At 44.8% G+C, this 13,425-nt stretch overlaps 2 protein-coding genes across 3 annotated transcripts in view; one reads left to right on the top strand and one right to left on the bottom strand.

The window, feature by feature from the left end:
• COL4A1 (collagen type IV alpha 1 chain) overlaps positions 1 to 6,467 on the bottom strand; it is a 128,138-nt gene extending 121,671 nt beyond the window's left edge. Inside the window, exon 1 of the mRNA XM_027743491.2 lies at positions 6,061 to 6,467. Within this exon, the coding sequence (XP_027599292.1) occupies positions 6,061 to 6,123 (63 nt within the window). The 5' untranslated portion in view covers positions 6,124 to 6,467. The remainder of the gene's footprint in view (positions 1 to 6,060) is intronic.
• Positions 6,006 to 13,425, top strand: part of COL4A2 (collagen type IV alpha 2 chain) — a 144,676-nt gene continuing 137,256 nt past the window's right edge. The window contains exons 1-3 of one of the 2 annotated variants that reach the window (XM_027743487.2): positions 6,006 to 6,475; positions 6,747 to 6,850; positions 6,988 to 7,048. In XM_027743487.2, coding sequence (XP_027599288.1) covers positions 6,807 to 6,850; positions 6,988 to 7,048 — 105 coding nt within the window. In that variant the 5' untranslated portion in view covers positions 6,006 to 6,475; positions 6,747 to 6,806. Of the gene's footprint in view, positions 6,476 to 6,595; positions 6,851 to 6,987; positions 7,049 to 13,425 lie in introns of those variants that run through there. The other variant, XM_027743488.2, reaches the window with a different exon arrangement.

Raw genomic sequence — 13,425 nt, 5'->3', positions numbered from 1 at the left:
TCCCACAAGCATCATGAAATTGCAGCAGTACTTCACACCTTCAACTACTCTGTAAAGTCACAGGTTGCTCTTCCATTCAGGTCATAGCCCATACCCAAATTCTTCCCTTTGATCAAATCTTGTAAGGTGTTAAGGGCCTTTGTGCTGGGAATGTCAACGGAAATACTGGGAAGGGCACACCATGTAACTTTTAAACACTGAATGAAGCAAGTCAATTTATTCTCCTGTTAAGGTTGTTGAATCTTCCTTTGTTTAGTCTAGTTCTATAAAAAGAACAATATTCATAAGCCTATCCTAAAGATGGTTTCTGACATTTTAGAACAATCGTCTTAGTTGCCTACAGGAGCCGTCCTACATTGCTCTATATAATCAAGGCAACTGACAGAATATACATCCAGCATAACCTCAGGCAGTGTGTAACCTAAGGATATCCCAGGATTATATACACCAAGCAGACAAGCTGCAATGAAACGCTGCAGTAGTCCTGCAGGCATTTGATACAAACAGAAGCAGAAACTGTGCTACTTGGGGTGATGGTCCATGAACACAGAAAACAGCCTGTCCTTCTCTCCTGTCTCCAGCACCCTGTGCCATGATGCTGTAGAAAAGGTGGCCAGAGGGAGAGAGGAAGATGTTAGGAAGGACAGCAGGGATAAAGACATTCCTCTGGGAGCAAGGAGTCACCAGGCCTGACCCCTCATCCCCAGAAGCACCCATGCATTTTGCTGTGTAGATATATATTGAGTAAATGACTCCCACTGCTGTGATTGGAGAGGTGAACCCATGATCACCACTTCCCCAGCAAGCACTCCTCACCACAGGCTGGAAGGCCACACTCCTGCCCAAGCTCTCATGACTCTCTCTGGTGCACCCTCAGCTACCCTAGGTCTCATACCCCTTACTGACGTGCTCTAACAGAATGACCCACTACTGTTGCTCTAACTGGAGAAAACGGGAGTGCTGCACTTCTCTTCTTCACCAAACTGATTTCCCATTTTTCTCTGAAGCCTTCTAACCTGACAGGTGCTTGACTTACTGGCAATCATTTGGGTCTCCCCTTCTGGCCATATTTATGGAATTGAAATGATCATGTCTCTCCTGAATTAAGACTTGCCAGGGTTTGTTAAACATGCTCTTGGTATTGACAAACCCTTGAGGACATTCAGGGACAAGGATGTCAAATGGCCTCAGGGTACAGATGTCTCAGCACCAAAGACAGTGGCAGCCCTAGACATGAACAGCTGCAGAAGGCAGTTGCCCCACTCTGCCTTACTTCACTTGTGTTTTTACTAATGAAGGGCTGCCAATTATTTAGACTCATTCTTATTACTTCTCTTCAGCCACATGCTAAAAGCCCAGGTCATTCTTTTTATTTGTTCTTGGTTTATGTGCCCTGTACATCTTCATCTCAGTAAATCATGTTTTTAATGAAAAGAGAATTGAAAATTGTTCAGATTAGTTGGAAGCAATTATATTCTTTCTGCTTTTGACCTAGAATTGCATATATCAGACTGAATCCCCAAATATGACGTAAAAACAGGAGAGGTGACACGAGGAAGGCATAAGGACAATACAACAGAGCTGCCTCTGCCTGGCCGTGTACAGGGCACCGCTCCCCAGACAGGGTTTATCCAGGGATAGGAACCTCCTGGCCTCCCATCAGTGTATCCCCAGCTGCCACCACATACTCAGCTCAAATAGCACTGGTGGAATCAGCACTGCCCTTGTGGAAAAAATTATGCATGCTTTTATCACTGTTATGAAGCACCTCTCCCTATTAGCTCAACAGAGCTTGTTCTCAAGCTCTGTCCCAGCATGCATTTTGGCAAGACTAAAAGTGGAAAGGGAGATGGACTGGGAACTTGGAGAGAACGCTAAGCCCACTGCTGAGCAGTGGTGGCCAAGACATCTCCATTCCACTAGTGTTACGTGGCACCAGCCCACTTGTGTGGAAGGCAACTCAAGCGCAGCTGGAAGATCTTTCTCCACTGCGGAAAGCACAGGGACTGGCGCTGCAGCAGCATCAACAAGGTGCCGAAGCCTGATACCAGGTTTTCAATGGCATTGTCATCTCTCAACCAAGCAGTACTAATGTTAGGAAACAGACGTTCTCCAAAGGAAATAGCAGGCTGAAGAGTGTCAGAAATGAGAGCCCCTGCAGAGATCCATCAAAACAAGCTTCTCCTGTAACTGTCTCGTGGGAGCAGTCTCTCAGCCTGACCTGGAAACATCTTAATCTATTGCCCTGTCTTCCACTCTGCTCTCACTGTAATTTGAAAACAAATCTCCTGAGAATAATGTAGAACAGATTAGCTATAAGTAATATTTTAATTATAATTGGTGAACATAAAAAAAATTACTAAACTTCCAATGTCACATCTGGATACATTTTATAGTGTCCCATTAAAACCAATGGGAGCTGCAACAGAGAAGCTCCCTCTTTCTGTACTGAGGCACGTGATCCTGAGAGCAACTGCCTCAAGGCTGGCTTTGCTACGTCAAATGCCTCTGTGAGAGCAGTCCTTCCAAATCTCCTTGTATGTATTTAATCACAGATATGTCAGAGATAAAAGCAATTTTTCACTCTGTCAGCCTTGACAGACTGCAGAATCACCAACAACAACAGCGCATGAGCTGCTTCTGCTACGTTTGCTTGCGTTCACAGGCATGGTCTCAAGTCTCAGTTAGTTACCCTGCCCAATCATAATGCACATATGAAGAAACATTTACTATGAGGGTGACTGAGCCCTGCACAGGTACCTAGGGGGGTTGAGCAGTCTCCATCCTTGGAGATATTGAAAACTCAGTGGGACACAGCCTTGAGCATTCTGCTGTAGCTGGCCCTGCTCTGAGCAGGGAGTTCAATTTGATGATCTTCAAGGTACCCACCAGCCTCAGCAATTCTGTGATGAAGGCCACAGGGAAATTTGGAAGACTGTGGCTGCACAAGTGCCATTAAAAAAAGATCTAGCTAATATAAGCTATTTTAGAGAAAGAAGGAAGGAAGGAAGAATCAAGCACCATTCTTTTTTTCTGGAGAAAAGTGGCTGCTCCATTCAGCCTATTGCAGAGAGTACTGCATACAACCTTGCCTATCACACAGTCCTCTGCTAATACAACTACTCTTTAAACGTAAACAGTGGGAACAAGTTCATCTGAGGACAATGTGAGCACTCAGTCAGCTCTTCGAGTTCTCCAAAAGCAGAAGAGGTCCTGCCCAGGTGTACAGTGCTTCACACCACCCAGCCACAATCATGTAGAGGCATCAGCCCGGCTCAAGAATCTCCAAAGATAAGCCCCTCGACCACCACCCATATGTGGTATAGTGCAGGCCAACAGCAGCCTCCATCACCTTTTGAATGGTTGCTAGTGACAGGTAACAATGTGGAGTTGGGGAAAATGCCATAAGTTTGACTGAAGGGCCACCCCTGTACAGCTGAAAGTTTACCTAAGGCAACAAAACTGCAAGGAGGTCAACTTCCACAACATACTTGTGTTTCCTGGTGGTACTGCTAAGGAACTGTAAATCCACAGTCAGCTCAACACATAAAGAACAGTCAACTATGGGAATAGCTTCATAATATAATTAACAGCTCCAGGTTACATTTTAAGGAAACTTGATTTTAATAAAACAATTTATCCAGCACATACAGGACACTTCTAGAACAGAGCCTCATCAGAGTTGCTCCATAAGACCTGAAACTGTATAATTGATATTAAAGTTTGTATCTTCTTTTAATAAGCACCTCTTACCTACCTATAGTTTTCTGTCTTTGATTGACACCACGGTTTACCCAATGATTTCACTTTACAGCATAAGATGGGAACGTATCTCACAAATAGGTATTTATACCTCTAGAAGTACCAAATTCAGAACTCGAATGTGAATCACATACTTCAAAATATTCTAATTAATTAAAATTAATTATAACCTGAAAGGAATACAGTTTAATCAGCTTAATGCCAAGTGATGACGGGTGAATCTCCTAAGAGGTTCACCACTGAGTGATTTACTGCAACAACAGTAAGCTTGATATTATCAGCCTAGGAGCAACAGATAAGACATCAAAAGTTCAGTGTATCACTCACTTCAGCTGATTCAAGGCATACATACCATCCCCATAGCCACAAAAAGGTACGAAAACTCATCATAGAACTTAAATTTCATCTGAAACTGCAGAAAAGCTTAAAATAACCTGTGAGAAATTGAAATGTTCATGGTTAATGACTCACACAATCAGCCATTTGCAAAAACAGGAGGGTGCTTTGCTCATGATGCACCATGTAACCATCCAGATGCAGAGGGCACACCCACCACCAGAGCTACAAGTTGGGTTTTGAGCCAGGTAAAGGAAGAGGCAAATAAGCAGCGGATCCTGTGAGGTGGGATAATGCTTTTTATCATGCCAATGTCCTCCCTCATACAACTGGCTCAGGTGTGAAAACTCCGCTCCACGGAAGTACTGGGACATTCACATGTAGGCCTGAAGGTATTCAACCTTTTTCATGGGGCATAACTGGCTCAACTACACTTAACTGAGAGGCAGCTGCCATGTCTTAGGTGTCATAAACCATCAAAGACCCCCAGAGTGCCCCCAGACTCATTTCTCAGGTCTTCCACCAGAGGACTGCATATGATCTATAGTGCTGTATCAGACAGTACACGCCCAGTACACCCCGGGCGTGGGTGTACCTGGGCATTCCCATGTAAACCTGAACATATTGAACCCATTGAACTCTATGTTTTGTCAGCTTTCCCCATACCCAAAGGACCACGACTGCAACCATCACTCCAACCAACAGACATCAAAACTGCAACAATCAAGTCTCACTGCTAGATCCATGGGTGGTGATATCATTCCTCTCCACTGTCTACTCTTATCCTTTCTCCCTCTTTCTTTATTTCTTGTTCTTATATATTTTGGTAAGCGATATCTTTATACTTTTATATTGTTATACTACTATAGATAATAATAACCACGTAACCAAAATGGCTAAATACCTCCTTTCCATTGCAACCAAATTGTTCTGAAAGCCTGCCACGTATATATTATCAATGCTCATTTAGTGTCATTTCACTCTAATCTGTCCCAAAGGATCTATTATAAACAAGAACCTCAGTTACCTTGCCTTTAGGGGCAGGTTGCAACATAACCATTAAAATTATTAAAATGTTAATACAAGATCTTACATTTATAGAAGGAAGCATGACAAAAATCCACGTGTCTATGCCTAATAACAAGTTTTCTGCACCCCTGAATTTCACTAATACAGTATCAACTTAACCACATGCAAGAAAACAAGGAGACAGAAAAAGATGACATATTTCAATTTATTATGTCAACTGCCCTTTACCTAGAGGTACAGAAGAAACTGCCAAAATACTTCAGGAGCGCCAGGAAAGAGAGTCCTTAAAATTTAAGGACAGCAAATAGCTATTATCTCAGTGATAAAATTAGCTCCCTTAGCAAAACTTTCAGACTACTTGCATGCTTTCGATTTTACAAGTCTGTGCCACAATCTGGCTCCATCGGGAAAGGTGCCAAAACTCAGCTTTAACTATTAACATTAGGATCCTTCCTGGTCTCCAGCCTGCTGCCCGTCGCGGGGGTCAAAGGCAGCGCGCACGGCACTTTGAATCAAAGCGACCAACACTGATTTTTTATTATCGTTTCCTTTTTTTTTTTTTTTTTTTTTTTTTTACCGTGGAAACACAACTCGCTACTTTTAAGTCCCGTGTGGGTGCGTGCTTTATACTCCGTCCCCAGCCAGCGGCGCTCTGTGCCGAGCCGTGGGAGAGGGAGAGCGCGGCGGGGCCCGTCCCAGCCCGGACCCCGCCGCCAGCCCCTCACGGTGCCGCCCGTTCCGCTCCGCGCCCGCGGAGGGGCAGCGGCGGGGCAGCCGGGCATCCCCGCACAGCCCACCTGGCTGCTCCGCCTTCCCGAGAGCGAGGGCCCCGCGCCGCCGCCCCGTCCCGTCCCTTTCCCGCGTCTCCCCGTGAGAGGGTCCCGCGTGGGCACCCGGTGGCGCAGCCCGAAGGAGTCTCCCCCGCGTACTCACCGCGGCGGAGACGGCGCTGAGCTCGGCGCTCAGCAGCAGCCCGAAGCCCAGCCAGAGCCGCATGCTGCCGCGCACCGCTGCGCGCCGTCGGTCCCTGGGCAGCGGGGCGCCGGCGGCTCACACTGGGGCTCCGCGGGGCCGGCCCCACATGCGCGCCTCTCCCCTCCGTCGCGGCCGCGCAGCCTGCAATGCCTCGGGGGCGAAGGACTCGCCGTAAACGATGGGCGGTGGCAGCCCCCTCTCCTCCCCCGGGCGGGGACCTCGCCCGCTCCTGTTCCCCGCTGTCCGCAGTTCCTCCTCCTCCTCCTCCCCTCCGCGGGTGGCTGGCGGGCCGGGGGGGCGCGGGCGGAGGGGGGAGGCGCCGCTTGCTCGGCGCACACGGCCGCGGCCGCCGGGAGGGCTCGGCAGCGCAGCGGTGCGGAGCGGGCGCGGGGCCGGGCGGCGGGAGGGGCGGGGAAGGGCCGGGGGCGCTGGCTCTGCTTCTGCCCGGCCCGTCGGGGTCCGCGCCCCCGCGGGGGGCTGTGCGGCGCGGGGAGCGGCGCAACACCCCGCTCTCCCCCGGATCGGAGCGGCCCGGCCCGGCCCGGGCGGAGGGGCCGCTCCCTGCCCTGGCAGCGGCGGCGCTGAACCCGGAGACCTCCGGCGGGGGGAGCGGCGTTACAAGCGGGCTCTTCTCTGCCTTGTAGGGGCGACCGTCCGGCGGGAGGGAGCCCTGAGCCGAGCCCTCGGCAAGGGAACGAGCGAAAATGGACATCTCGCAGCTTCCCAGTGCACGTATTTTCCTTTGTCAGTAAGTAATTCCGCTCGGCAGGCTTTTGGAAATAACTTTTTTAAAGTCGTATTGTCACCTTTAACTGTAGAGCTTTATCACGTGCTTGTTTTGTGCGAGCTTAAAACAATGTTGTCCTTATTCACCTTTCCCTGCAGGGATATGGGGCTTCTGTTGATTCTGATGGAAGTCGTGCTGTCAGCCGTCAGAGTGGATGCTGTAAGTAAAAGGTCTTATGGCTTTTACTGAGAAGAGAGAAAGAGAAAGCAGTTTCCTTGGTACCAGAAAGTGAGGAACTGCCTTTTCCTTTGCCAGATGGCTTATCTATATCATTCTATTAAAAGAAACAACTAACAAATAATCTCTGCAAGCCTTACAGATTGCTGCCTTTAACAAAATGATGTTTAACAGAGAAGCATAATGCTTCAAGTGTCAGGTTGTTTGAAGTAGTCAATTGTTAATTTTGCTCAGACTGGGTAATTTGTTAAAGCAATAATGAAACAAACACAGCAACTTCTTCATTTTTTAAGAAAAGCACCAAAAATGCAGTGCAGTAGATACCGGAGTACCTTGGAAAAGTTAACCTGCAGAGGAAAAGTTCACTTAAGTACAGACCTCATCTGAGGACCGTGAAGCTTATTTTTACAAATCAGAGGCATGTTTATAAATAAACTAAATGAAACTGTTAAATCCAAAAGTAGGTTTAAAGTGCTATATAGGTGGTTGTAGCTATCCACCTGAAGTGTTGAAAAAAGCAGAAGTGATTAAACTCTTGCATCATTGTCACATGGATGTGAAAGAAGTGAGAGAAAACCTATATGGAAGTGCAACATTTTCCTTTTACAAAGGTTGGCGAATTTCATGGAAAGATTGTCATTAATGCAAGTAGGCTTTGGATCAGGCCTAAATAGAGCAGACTAACATTGGTAAGGCTTGGCTTGTGGCCGCATTCACTGGTCAGCCACAAAGTGTGGGTAAGGCTCTGTGGTCATGTACAAGTGGGACCTTGATTACATTTTTTCAAAAGCTATCCTACTTACATTTTAATCCTACTGTTTGCAACTTTATGACTTTACACTCATTATAGATATCCAATGTGGTTACATCTTTGTGGTGAGATGGTATACTGTATTAAGGAATAGGAAACAGTAGGACTTTTGCAGCAGGTGTTGTGACACATGATAATCTTGCACTCCAGCTGCAGTTGGCATGTAGAGCTTGCCAGTCAGTCTGTGTGGATGGTTGGTCTTTCCACAACATGTCTGAGCAAGAGCTGTCAGCCTGGGGACCCACAGGGAAGGAACAGAATGAGGACCTCAAGTGTCATGTGCTACTTGTCTTTGCCACATTTAGATACAAACATTGTTCTGCTGAGTAGCGCTGAATGAATGATAAAATTACCACGTGCTATTGAAACCAGAGCAGGCTGGTGATACTGCAAATGTTTTATATCAGTAATGATATCACTGGGATTAGTTGACATGAAACAGTGGCATTTGTGGTATGACCCTCCTTTTTATGAAGTTGTGCTAGAGTGTGCGTAGCATGATACCTGAGTTTTAGCTAAAGCGTGAACTAATTAATTCTCCTTCAAGTTCTTATTGTAGACTGCAGTCTGTGGTGGTAAAATAGAGATATATTGAAGAGGTGTTTGAGATACCTCAGTTAGTGGATGCAGTCTGGTCATGGCTGCTTGGATCTTCACGTTCTGGTTTTCCCAGAGAATCTTGGAAGAGTAAATTGACCTGCTTGAAGGCCTAATTTCCCAAAAGTAACTACTCCTAAGGTTGTGGCTGTGTAGGAGATGAAACACCATAGTGAATGTGAAGGGGGAAGTTTGGTCGTGTTTCCATGAAAAATTGAGCTGCACTGCCACCAAATATTTATCCTATTTTCTACCCATATGCTGCTCCCTTCCCTTGGGCAGCCCGGGTAGTAGCTGTGTGGTGAACTGAATTGGAAAATTCCTTGTTTAAACTAATCAGGACCCCAAAGGAGAAGAGGGGTGAGAGCTAACTTTATCCCGGATCAGATCACCACTTGTATTCATAGAAACTTGGGCTGGCATGAGACTGGGAGCAGGCAGCTGGGTGTGGGAGGAGGGTTGGGCTTGCTCCTTGCAGTGACAGCTCTGGTCAAATGTGTTTGCAAAGTAACAAAGTAGGTGTCTGTGTGAAGCAGCAGCCCCCAAGTAATTGCAGGTGGGTTGCTGGCAGTCATATTCTTTATATTGTAATCCCGTTTGCCACACTGAATCTTATCCTATTTGTTACACAGATTAACATGCTAATGTTATGAAGTGTTTTATTAGCTTGGATTAAAAAAGCCTGCTATGAATTATTAGAGTCTGTGAGACCAGGTCTTAAAAGTCACAGTTCCACCTGTAATGAGAGAAGCAGAGCTCCTGAGTTTGACAGCCATCCCGCACCGCGGGTATCAGCTAAAGGCTCGCTAAGACATACCGTCCGTTGCCCTGGTGCCATCCGCCCCAGGCGCCGGTTATGCCTGTCGTCCGTCGGCCCTGAGCGGTGCTACGGCCGAAGCGGTCACAAACCCATACTTCTCCTTGGTCGCTCCCCACTGGCTCGTCCCCACGGGACGCTGGCATTAAGGAGGAAGCCAGGAAGGAGGGAGAGAGAAAGAGTGGAACTCAGAGAGTTTGACTGAACGTCTTGCCTGGCAGGCTGCTGCTAGCTGTTAGGGAGACGGATGTTTCTCACCAGGAAAACAAATGGGAGGAAGAAAAAGAAAGAGGATGTTTAAGATATCTGAGAACTGGGAGAGAAAATGATGTCTCTGGCAAGAGGAGAGGATGCTGGTTGAAGGCTTGAAGAACTAAGGAAGAGAAATCCCCCAAGGGAAATGCTAGGACAGACAGCCAAATGGAGCAGATCAGGCCTCAGTTATGCTTAGCACTCTTTGGCATATGCTGGGCAGTGATGTTAAAGACCTCAAATAACTTTGGAACTGCTCTGAATTGTAGATTTGAGAATTCACATGACTTAAATAAAAGTAAGTAGTATTAACTACCTGAAGTTCAACCAGGTTTGCAGATTTCTTTTCCCTTTCTGTCCCTGCAAATACATTTAATCCAAAATATAATTCTTCTATTTTTTTTTCTCTTCAGAGAGAATATGTCTTCTGCTAATGCTGGTTTTTTTTTCTTTTGTCTTTCCCAAAGCACACTTTTTCCCAAGTAGTTTTGTAAGATTTGATTACTTTATTGGTGCCCCTTTAGTATATTTGTTTAAACTGCCTCTAACGAAAATTACTTTTTTTCCAAGTTATATTCTGGTGGGAGCACTAGAATTCCAGAAAAAGAAGGAAATAACTGTTGGATCAAAGAAAGAAAACTGAGAGAGAATAAGTTTGAATAACATTTGCAAAAATAACTGCAAATAACAGATGGCAATTGTCATTTTAAAAGGAGAACTAATATAAATATATAGAAAGAAAACAGAGTTGAAGTAATTCGTGAGATATAATTCACTTCTGTGAGATTGTAAGGGGATATATCATGGGGAATGTCATCAAAGTGGGAGAAGCAATAATCCTTAAAAAGAGAGAGTAAAACCATCAGCAATGTATTTCTCCTATTGATTTCATAATGAAATTAGATTGCTGACATGGGCGCCTAAGTTATTGCTCACAGTTAAAATGTGTCAATGCTCTGTGGCTGTCTGACATCCAGGTTGTCCCAGATGTGTCCTGTTTTATTCCATCTGGAAACTTTTGTCTGGTTGAAACAGGAGGACTTTTTATATTAACCCAGGATTTCCAGGCTGAAAGAAACCAGGGTGGAGTAATCACTCGGCCCATCCTGCTCAGCATGTCCACTGTGAATGTACGCACTGGGATCACAGTGTGAAAAATGTGACAGGGCAGACATACTGCCCCAATGATCTGGGAATGAGGCATCAGTCTGATGTATTGATTTCTTCTGCCACATTACTTAGTGCATGCAAAGCAAATCCATCTCTTCCTGGAAATACCAGGCTCTGTGTGCTGCTACCCGCACCTGTGTGGTGCTTCAAAAATAGCTTTGACTAGGAGATCCCCCAAAAAGAAATATTGCAACCCTATTTTAGAACAACTTCATTTGAGGTATTTCCACACTGGCAGACATGGCTTATCTATGTCTGTTTAAATAAGCATAAAGTTGGGCTTATCTTTGAGTAAGAGTGGCGTTCCACGAGAAAATCAGACAGAATAATGATACCTTGAAAAAAACTCCAACATTTTGGGGAGCCTCCCAGCATACCTGATTGCTTTATTCAAAATTTCTTTGAACCCTGAAAGAATTATTGGATAGTTCAGAGAGGACTCTTTTTATGTTCGGTTATGGAGCTGTCAAGAAGGGGCAGCTCTTAAAGAACTATGAGAAGTCCTGAATGAAGGAGATGGCATCCAGATAGCTACATAAGGCAGAGTCCCTCATTTTCACCAACACCAATAGCCTGCCTTGGTCTGGCAGTGGTGTTTCAGTGATGAGGGTCACAGTGTGTATCGTATATGGGCATCAGAATGGCTGCCCAAATGGGAATTTGTTTTTTTCTTTTATGAGATTCATGATTTGTCCCATCAGCATCATGTGGTGCCAGGGAGACAAACACATTCGCTGCAAGTACTGCATACATGGAAATGTAGTCATGTTTGATAGCTTCAAATTCCTTATTTTTGTTCCTTCCTTTTTTATGTGATGTCTGCTCCACTCACCAGTAAGAGAGTTCCCTTAAATGTCTCTTTCCATTGTTATTCCTCAAATTCTTCCTTGAAATTCTTTTTTTTGCTGTCATGTCTATGAAACTGATAGAATTCTAATTTCTTATTAATTAATCATTCTTCCTGGGAAGATTTCTTTAAGACCCATTTCTGCTATGTCTCTGTGGACTAAATTAGAGAGTCTGATCTTTGTATACAATCATATCCTAACACTGATTCACATTATTCATTTAAGGACTAAAAATACATTACACCAAAAGCAATATATTGTGTCTCCCTGGAGTTAGTGATGGAGAGGAGGAGGTTCTTGCACAGGTCTATGTTTTTTAATCTCTCAGTGCAAAGCCACACATAGATTCTTTACTCGCTTTTTCTTGTGAATAGAAGTATGCTCAATGAATATCTACTATAATATATTCAAGTTAATTCTATTTTTTTGAGTTATTAAATAGCATATCATATAGTCATGTTGCATTTGGTAGAAGAAGAGACAAGAGTTCTGTCAGCCTCCCACATTTCTCAGAGTTAAAATGTTGATACTGAGAGACAAGAACCCTGACAAGGTAAACTATCATGTAATAAAATGGTCTTGTTATTTTTGTCATCTTATCCTGAAAGTAGCTGAAGCAGTTTTAGAAATTCAGTATTGCTTCTCCTTGAGCTTCTAAAGTAGGACATCTGGATTTTATTGTGTAGTTATTGCACCACAGGAAGTCTTTAAGCATTATGATACTAAACCTACCATGTATTTTTTAAATTTTCACAAAAAAATATTTATAATCCAATCATATTTACCCTACCCCAAATGTAAAGCTGCTTTGTGGCTTATTCAGTTATACTATATGCAAACACATTTGTTATAAATGTTTTAATTCAGTAGTTCAGAGCAAAGTTTATTTTAGAGGATCTTTTTTCTTTTTGCAGTATGAATTTCTTGTTTGAGACCAGACTATTCTTTATTAGATCTTTGCTTTTGTTTTTCCAAGCCAAAAATTGGTCAAGAAGTGGAACATTCTTTGTACTGTATTATACTGATCGAAGATCTTGGGAGAGTTCAATGCTAATTTAGTAGCTTACAGTTATGATATCTTTGCCTGCTGAAGAAGGCAGCTTATCTTCTCATGCTTTGCTTTATTTGCAGTACCTCATTTTCTCCCAAGGAGTAAAAAGCACAGTGAAATTTGCAGTATTTCCTGATGTTTATCAACAGTTATTTTCTTTAAAATGGCAGCAGCTAGGTGACAGAAGCCATTGACTCAGCTCACAGTGAAAGTATGTGATCTTTATCATGCAAACATTTCTGAGTGACCAAGCACCCACATTGTTGGTTTTCGTGTGCCCTTTTTTGTCCATTTGGAAGCTAAGGGTGCTGATGTGAATTATGAGGGCAAGGGTAGCTCCTTGTTTTCAGACCCTAGAAACAATGCATAGCAAGGGGAAAGCTCTCACAGAGAAGTTCATGAGCAAACTTACATCTGTGCGATTAATTTGCCCTACTTCAGCAGAATCATGTTTTTATTGCAGTTTCCCCTCTTTGACAAGTCTCAGTGTTTGACCAGGCTGCTGCATCTTCTGAACATGCCTGGGTTTGTGCTATCTTTCAGTTTCTTCCTTTGCTTTCATACTTGCCGGGAATGAACGGTGATGTGGATATGGCTTACCCAGTGGCAGCATGGGCTGCTGCTCCATGTGGGCAGGGGAGCTGGGAGGCGGGAGGCAGAGACCAGGGTGGGGAGGTGGGCAGGACCCTCGCCCTCCAGTAGGTCAGGGTCCTCCAGGTGGTCACCATGGTCAGAGACAGCCCTGGAGGGCAGAGCGGGGCATGGGGCTGGAGCTGTGGCACAGGCATGGCTGACCACAGCTCAGGCCAACAC

This window comes from Pipra filicauda, unplaced genomic scaffold (assembly GCF_003945595.2).
Source record: "Pipra filicauda isolate LSUMZ 115617 unplaced genomic scaffold, ASM394559v2 scaffold115_size4368891_pilon, whole genome shotgun sequence".
In the NCBI taxonomy this organism is placed as follows: Eukaryota; Metazoa; Chordata; class Aves; order Passeriformes; family Pipridae; genus Pipra; species Pipra filicauda.
The sequence above is the reverse complement of the archived record's forward strand: the minus strand, read 5'-3'. Positions and strand labels throughout refer to the sequence as shown.